The sequence below is a fragment of the Strigops habroptila genome, chromosome 6, assembly GCF_004027225.2.
Source record: "Strigops habroptila isolate Jane chromosome 6, bStrHab1.2.pri, whole genome shotgun sequence".
In the NCBI taxonomy this organism is placed as follows: Eukaryota; Metazoa; Chordata; class Aves; order Psittaciformes; family Psittacidae; genus Strigops; species Strigops habroptila.
Window position 1 is genome coordinate 31,369,055 of NC_044282.2, and position 8,422 is coordinate 31,377,476.

At 48.1% G+C, this 8,422-nt stretch overlaps 1 protein-coding gene across 2 annotated transcripts; it reads right to left on the minus strand.

The window, feature by feature from the left end:
• On the minus strand, positions 1–8,330 carry MTO1 (mitochondrial tRNA translation optimization 1). Of its 2 annotated transcripts, XM_030489921.1 has the most exons (12): positions 8,030–8,330; positions 7,642–7,841; positions 6,690–6,807; positions 5,785–6,074; positions 4,444–4,556; positions 3,646–3,836; positions 3,259–3,389; positions 2,597–2,801; positions 2,344–2,515; positions 1,524–1,642; positions 946–1,103; positions 1–797 (listed from the first exon to the last, which is right to left on the minus strand). In XM_030489921.1, the coding sequence occupies exons 1-12, from the start codon at positions 8,238–8,240 to the stop codon at positions 585–587; spliced, it is 2,121 nt and encodes a 706-aa protein (XP_030345781.1). In that variant the 5' UTR covers positions 8,241–8,330; the 3' UTR covers positions 1–584. The 2 variants fall into 2 exon arrangements, with proteins under 2 accessions (XP_030345781.1, XP_030345782.1); XM_030489922.1 differs by lacking the exons at positions 5,785–6,074; positions 6,690–6,807.
• Between the last annotated feature and the right edge of the window lie 92 nt (positions 8,331–8,422).

An 8,422-nucleotide genomic window follows, 5' to 3' on the forward strand; every position in this document is an offset into this window, starting at 1 on the left:
CAAGTTTTGAGATAACCTTTATTTCAACGGAGAACTCCCCCCCAAAGTTAGAGTGTTTACATTCAATCTGTCTCCTACTGAAGTTTAAATATTCCCGTGGCACACGTTCTCATAGCCAAGTGTTTCCTATTGGCTGACATCACATTACAACCTCAGACTGTGTGCAGTCACTGCATAGCTAAGAACACAAGTACTGAAGTCCACAGAACACACCTTACAGCTCAAATCCTCTTGTGCTGCTGTGGGTTCAGCTTATTCATTTCAGAAGAGCAAAACGCTGTCCTTTCCAAGATGCTTTAGAACAGATTTTGACTATCTGATGTCTTTCAAATGAGGGGAATTTTAAAAGTAATTCCCATCTTTTCATTTGGATTGGCAAAATCAGGCTGCATTTAGTTTCCTGACCATTTACTTAATGTCTGCGCATTCGACACCTTTGCTCTACTCGATGACACTGCCACAGGACACAACTAGAACTGCTTTGGATCCAGCCAGCACGGGTTTTATCCATGAAGAGGCTTGTGAGCACAGGTGATCTTGCCATATACTCTGGCAGGAGGGGTACGCTTCTCTGCAAAGGTGTTTTAACAAAGGTACTCTTGCTTCTCTTCAGAAAACTTTGCTGAAATCTGTCTTTGTGAAGCTGCTTTTTCCGAGTACATTTTCCCTGGTAAGTATTTGCCAGTCTGAGGTAAAGCTTTTAGCCCCTCTGCCTTCTGGTGATTGGTCTTCACAAATCTTAGCAGGTTAATGATAGCAGCTGGTGTAATTCCAGGGATGCGGCTGAGTGCACCAATCTGCATGTGGAAACAGGAACAAGTTAACCAAAAAGAGATTAAAACCTGTGGGTATTCCTTTCCCTGATTATTCTCACCCCCACATCCCTTGGGAAGACACAGAAGGGATTTCATTGCTGCTCAACTTTGCTGTGACCCAGTATCTTACCGTCTGGGGACGGTTAGAGTCCAGTTTTTCCCGCACCTCCGATGAAAGAGACGCATCAATGGCAAAGTAATCTAGGTCCTCAGGCAGCCGGAGGGCTTCATCACGACGCACTTCTTCTATTTCCTGCTGTTGGTTTTCCACACACCACTCGTAAGCAGCTGTGATGGAAAATGAGGGATACAAGACCAGATATGGATGTTCATGTGAAACAGGTCACTTGCAGGAATTCTTTGAAGCAGAATGAGCAATTCCACCGGGATGGTAAATGCTCCTAAGGAAGTTTCCAGCCGCACAGACCAAAGAGCCTAATTCACATCACTACTTTGGAACAAGTCATACTCTTTAATTTGTTACAGGAATTAAAACACACAGGTTGGCTCTTCCTTTCATCCCAGCAAAGGATGGTCTATTTGATAGGGCTGGTATAGGGATGTAGCCTATGGTAAAAGGTGCATGCTCTGACCAACAGTGTTTCATTTTACTAAGCAGCAACACACTGGGATGAATGGATTTGCTCACCCTCTATTGAACACAACATACACAGATCCCACTACGAGATTATAACTCTTGTACTCTACCTTCTATTTTCAATCTCTCTGCCAGTTGTCTCCATTGAGCAAGCTTTCCCAGGGGCTCTGGGACAGCCCTTGCCAGAAGCTCCATGTTGGCCTCTGGATAGCGAAGGACGTCAAAGGCACTGTCGAGAACAAGAGTTTTTATGGTTGGAAGGAGTCACTTGCATAAGGTAGATTTACAGCTGTTCCCAGCTCAAACTTGTAAAGATCTCAGCATAAGCCAGAACAACTGTACAGCCAAGCTCACCTCCCTACTACCTCCTCTTGGTACACAAAAGAGCTGTTAAACTCTTGAAGCGGGGCTCTTTATGAAAAATGAACAGCAAGACAGAAGGGACGAGGTAGGGGCAGCAAGGGGAACACAGACTGAGTCAGGTCTTAGTCACTGATTTAAAACAACAGAAAAGAGAAGGTGAGGTAAAGGATGGGTAAGGGAAGCATGGCCTCTGTGCACAAGAACAGCTACCATCTGATGGTAGCCTGAAATCAAAGACACTTTTATCAAGCTTCCAGCAAAGCAGCAACCCACTGCACAACCATCACCACTTGGTGACACTCTCAGTAAGGACAGCAAAAATTGACAAGGCTAGTGGAGAATCCCCTTGCTTTGGGAGCCCATGTCAGCACCAGGAAATGCGGCACAGTAAACACTCCAATGTCACACTTATTCTGTGGGCAAACATCAGGTGTCTGTCCTCTGAAGGTGATAAAGCTGCAATCTTGTTGTATGGATGGCTTCAGGAAGGACAGACAACTGTTGTGAAACCATCAGCCAGCTAAAGCAAGCATAGGTCAGACAGAAAGCTTCAGCTGTAACCCTTACCTGAGAGGCAACCTTCGACTGCTACTGATAGGAACTTCTGGTACTAACTGGGACCACTTGGATATGCTGAACTGAAGGGATTTTAGTGTTGCAATTCCACCCTCTAAAGCAGCTCTCATCTTAACTGCTTGTTCATATCGCTGCTGTGACACACACCCAGCTTCTTCAAAACCTGCAAAGACAGATGGTGTATGAGACAGAGGTCTACAATGAGGCATGGCTGCTCGCTGCAAGAGCCACTGCAGTAAAATACCTCTGTGGGTGAGCCTGGCATCAGCATTGTCAGGCCGGAGGGACATGCGGAACTCCACGCGGCTGGTGAACATCCGGTATGGCTCGCTGGTGCCCAGAGTGGTAAGGTCATCGATCAGGACACCAATGTAGCCTTCGGTGCGGCTGACAATGAAAGGAGGCTTGCCATGAACCCGTAGGCAAGCATTGATCCCAGCAATCACACCCTAGGCAGACAGAACACAAAACACATTTACTGGTCTCTTCATGGCTCAAGTATCAGCCCATCTGCCTCCAAAGACTCAAGTGTCAAACTGTATCTTTGAAAATGCAATAGCCTGTCCTAGTAATCTAGGCAGTTTCTTTCTTGTGATATTACTAGTGTCTGAAGGGCTTCTCAGCCCCTGCTGACATGAGTAGAAACAATTGCCATGTTTTCAATTATACCCACCGCATAGTCTCCATGCTGAAACATTTGACAGTGCTTCCAATTATTTTTATTACTGCAATCTCAGTAACAGCAACTGTAGACACTAAAAGTAATAATATCTGGGCAAGTCTGGAATCAGGGTAAGCAACAAAGAAAGAACATCTCACCAGCAGAAGATGGGCCTAGCAACACTATGTATCAAAAACAAACGCCCAGGTGATATCCCTTTCTAAGCAGCGATCAGATTCACCCACCTGAGCTGCAGCTTCTTCATAGCCTGTAGTGCCATTTATCTGGCCTGCAAAGAAGAGGCGCTGAACAAGACGAGACTCAAGAGAAGGGGTCAGCTGACGGGGATCTAAAAAGTCATATTGCACTCCGTAGCCTATGACAAACAACAAGACAGATCTTATGGGAGGGATTTTGAAGGTTCCTATTTATCGGCAAAGGCAATGAGTGGGGCAGAATGACTTAGGTTATCAACTTTTACTTATTTAAAACCAGCCAAGGAAAACGCCCTGCATTCAAGAATTCATTTTGTTTCATATTTCCTTTGTTTTGTTATGCTCTAAACAAAATCTGGTTTTTATTAACTGGTAGTGAATACGACAAATAGATTTGAAACTATTCACCCCCCTCACCTGGCTGTAAGATCTTGGCTTTTTCCAAGCCTGGGATGGATCTGATCACCTGCTCCTGGAGCTCAGGTGGCAGTGTCATCGACACGCCTTGGGGGTAAATGACATTGGACTCCAAGCCTTCGGGCTCCAGCCACACCTGATGTTGTCGGTTTGGGAAGCGCAGAACCTTTGATTCCAGAGAGGGACAGTACCTGCAATGGTAAATAGCCATGAGCACCACCTGACATGGAGAAAAAGTAACTTGTCAGAAGCAAAGCAAGAGAGACTCACAGACTGCCAGTTTTTGCCACCGAGAGCCTTGAATGATGCCATGCTGTCCTGGTTTCAGCTGTCACAGGGGTTTTTTTTTTATCCTCCTTCCTAGTACCTGGTGCAGTGCTGCGTTTTGGCTTTAGTCTACTAGCCAAAGGGGTATTCCATACCGCAGCACATCATGCCCACTATATAAACTGGAGGAAGTCACCTGGAAGGCCCAGACCACTGCTCGGGTCGGGCTGGGTATTGATCAGCAGGTGGTGAGCAATTGTATTGTGCATGACTTGAGTTTATTGTTTTTTAACTTTCCCCTTTTAAATTTATATTCCCTCTCCTTGTTATATCCCTCACCATTATGATTGTTAGTAGTAGCAGTTTTATATTATACTTTAGTTACTGGACTGTTCTTATCTCAACCTGTGGAGTTTACATTCTTTTGATTCTCCTCCCCATCCCGCCTGGAAGAGGGGGGAATGTGTGTGAGCAAATGGCTGCATGGTGCTGAGTTACTGGCTGGGATTAAATCATGACACACACACTTACCGTGGGCCCCTTGTCGTCTCCCGTACATGGTTGTTCAGGTGGAGATTATCACAGATAATTTCCTGGGCTTTCAGGGTAGTATGAGTCAGGTAACACAACAGCTGATCTTCTGGCTGAAAGAGGCCAGAGCTCACTTTAATTTAATTGAGTCACAACACCGTACCCTTAATAAACAACTCCAAGGATCTGCAAGGGCTTTTCCATGACACTTGACTCGCACTTCTTGGAGAGATGGGCAGTGCTATCATACTGACTGTACAGACAGAACATAAGCAATCAGAGAACTTCAGCAACATGCCCAAAAGCAGACCAAGAAGAGAACAGGACCTCGGAGCCCAGAATCCAAGTTCTATTCTATACACTGTATTCTGAATTACAGGATGGATGTTCCTATTAAAGCAACACATTTTATCACAGCATTCAAATTAACCACACGAATTTAGTGATCTGAAGTAAGAGAAGTGCTGACCCTACAGTTAACAGCCAACTGAAGTTTGGTTAAGAAAATAAAAACCAAACCAGAAATCTCTTAAGCCCCTGCAATTAACATGGAAAACAAACCCCACCATGTAAAGTATTTCACTGATTTTTCTGAAAGAGTCAATAGAAATAATTCAAAATTATTCACATTCAAAATAGTAATAATGTTGCATCTCAACTCCTTAAAACCTTTCCTACACATACAAAGCACTTCAAGTGATATTATTTTCACCTCTGCCATGACCATAGTAAGTTATTGCAATTCCTATATGCTCTTGGGCAAATCAACTCCTGATACTTAATTCTGTGCCCTTTAACTACATTACGTAAGAACACCATCAATTTGTCAAGACTTTCTTTGGAAAATTTTCTTCTGCTTTCAATTACTGCTAATATATCCACCTCTGACCTCTGTGGATAACTCTCTTTCCTAGCCAGCACTGTTAAAGATCTCCAATTTCAACGTTTTAATCTTATTCTAGAGCCAGAGTAGCAAGCAAGACATCATAAACCCACAATATGGGTCTAACTCTGGAAGTATTTCGTTAACCACCCATGTAACCAGCACATGAATACTATTACTAACAACATCATATTTTATGCAATACTGACTTCAGAAGCAAAGCAAGTTTGCTTCTCAAGTTGATAAGTGAGAGGAAAAAGGTACTTGCTTTCAAAAGAAAACAAGCAATTTCTCCCTCTACATTGGGGATCCTCAGAAATATAAGACCTCCAGTACGAGTACAGCCCAGCTTTCTTTCCCAGCCATCAACTTCCCAGCTGATTCTGAGCATGACATTCCCATAACCGCTCTCCACCTTCCCACCTGGCTCTACATGCACTTGGTGAGTGCTCTCCCACCTTGATCCACACGGCCTCGCTGAGGAAGCTGAAGGGCACCGGGGGATTGTCAGCTACACGTTCCTGCAGACCGCTGAAGTCAATGGTATCTTTGGCAAGCCGGGGTGGTGTCCCCGTCTTCAGCCTGCCCACAGCAAATCCCAGTTTCTCTAGAGTCTGAGCCAGCCCAACGGCTGGCTGGTCCCCCAGCCGCCCAGCCGGATGTGTCTCCAGTCCGATGAGGACCATACCCCTCAGGAAAGTACCAGTGGTCAGGATAACACTCCCAGCATGTACTGTGCTCCCATTCCCTGAAACAGCAAGTTTTCAGAGACGCACATACTTCAGTATCAACAAAGCCCTGCTATTCTGGTGGTCTGTCTAACACTAGACTAACAGTGTTCACTGAGAGTTTATCCACCTTCTGTTATGTAACAAAATCAGCACTTCAAGAATAAAAGTATTAACAGTAATGACTGCAATAAGCAGATTTTCTTATTCCTAAGCATGTTACCCCTAACACAGAAAACCCACTCCTGGGAAAAAATCCCTATCCAGGCCTTTATTTCAGAATGCCTGTTTACTAGAACAGCAAGGGGTAATAAAGCATGAGTCTGCTAGTAATAGGATGCCACTGCCCTGTAGCGCTGTCAGCAGCATATGCCACTTACCAAGTAAAAAACGCAGCATGGAATTCAGCATCACTAGCCTGAAGAAAATTAAACTTATGCAACCTCCCAATACCCTAGCTACCCAGGTATGTTTTTCATTGTATTACACATACCAACCTAGTTTAGTTCACACTCAGCCTAAATCACCTCTATCAGCGAATTCAACTTTCTTGCTGGTGAATCAGAAATGTTTACCCCAAAGGCTGCTCTTAGTGTAGAGGAATTGAAGGTGCTTGCTGAGTTACTAGCACATACCCAGAACAACTCCCGTGACTTGGCACTTCCCAGGGTGGTCTGGTTCTGGCTCTGTCAAGAGAAGATCCTCCACAGACGCCTCATGAACTGTCAACAGTGGTGTGTTAAGGATTTCTTTCTGTCATGAAAGGAGTTACTGCAAAAGTCTAGTAAGTTATGAGACACATGGGCAGTCCCAAACCCTGCTGATCTCCAAAACATCTATCACCCTCTTCCCTTTTCCATTCTCACCAGTTCACTTGGCAGACATTCAGTTACTGTACTATCCCGATCTATCAAATAGAACTTTTCACGCGCACATAAGAGTTTAAGCTCAAATAAAAAATTTTGGTCATGAGGTCTGGCCTGTATATAAAACACTAGAAAATTTTTTAAACTGTGCTGAGCTCCAACAGTTTACACCACATTAGAGTACCAAACAGAAAGGTATCCAGGTTTGAAAGGAAAATATTAAAAACCAAAACAATCATTGTAGCTTATCCTGATACTTTGGATTTGAGTAACTCATTCTAACACTCCAGCCTGCAAACATGCAGAAAAAAAGCCCCTGGAAATAAATCCGTGATTTTTAAACTAACCATCACTCTTGACTTTCTCTTAAATTGCCCCCACTCCCATTTAACAGTGGCTGCCATTTTTACCAGACTGTATATAGAGATATTCCTATACGCGGCTATATATACATGGTCAATGCACCCTTGAACAGGGTAACCTCGGGGCCCCTCACGCTACAGATGCTCTCGAACCCCTCCGCCCCGGCTGGGCCATAGCTGCACAATACAGGTGCCGCCGGGGCCGGAGGGCTGTGGGGCGGGAGGGAGCCGAGGGCAGGCTGCCCGCCCAGTGCACAGCGCCCGCGGCAGCGCCCGGCACCGTCCTGCCTCTGCACAGCGCAGTTTGAACTGCGAAGGCCCCTTCGAGAGGCGCTCACCGCCGCCCAGCCCGGCCTCACCTGCATGTTCGCCCTGTAGAGGCCGCGGTCAATCTGAGCGCGGAGGCCCCACACGGCCGGGCCCTTGCAGCGGTTCAGCACTTTGTAGTGCACGCCGGAGCGGTCGCAGACCCGGCCACACAGCCCGTCCAGGGCGTCCACCTCCCTCATGAGATGCCCCTTCCCGATGCCGCCGAAGGAGGGGTTGCAGGACATCTCCCCTACGGACGGGACACACCGACACCGCTCACCACCGCCGCACAACGCGCCCGCAACCTCCCCGCCTTGGCACGGGGCACCCGAGGCGCCCGCGGGAAACAGGCCCGGCCCGGCTCCCCGCGGTACCCCTTCCCCCCCGCCCGCGGCCAAGCCCGGCCCCACCGGCCCCCGGGCGTCCCCGCGGCGGTACCGATGGTGCTGATCTTGTGCGTGAGCAGCAGCGTGCGGGCCCCGCCGCGAGCAGCGGCTGCCGCCGCCTCCGTCCCCGCATGGCCCCCGCCGATCACCACCACCTCGTAGCGCGGTGCCGCCGCCGCTCCGACCTCGCTGCCCGCCCGGCGGTGCCCGGGGCGCGGCGCCCGGGGTAGCGCCAGGCGGCGCCGGCAGCCGCGCAGCAACATGGCGGCGGCGGCAGCGGCGACAGCGGGCGGGACCGGAACCAGCAGCGGGAGGCAGGCGAAGTCACCGCCGCGCCGCGGCCGCTTGGGGGCGGAGCCGCTTGCGCCTGCGGGGCGGCAGCCGCGGGGCAGGGCGCCGCTCCGCGGCCGCCCGCTGCACTGCTCCGTGAGGCGCGGCCCTGGCA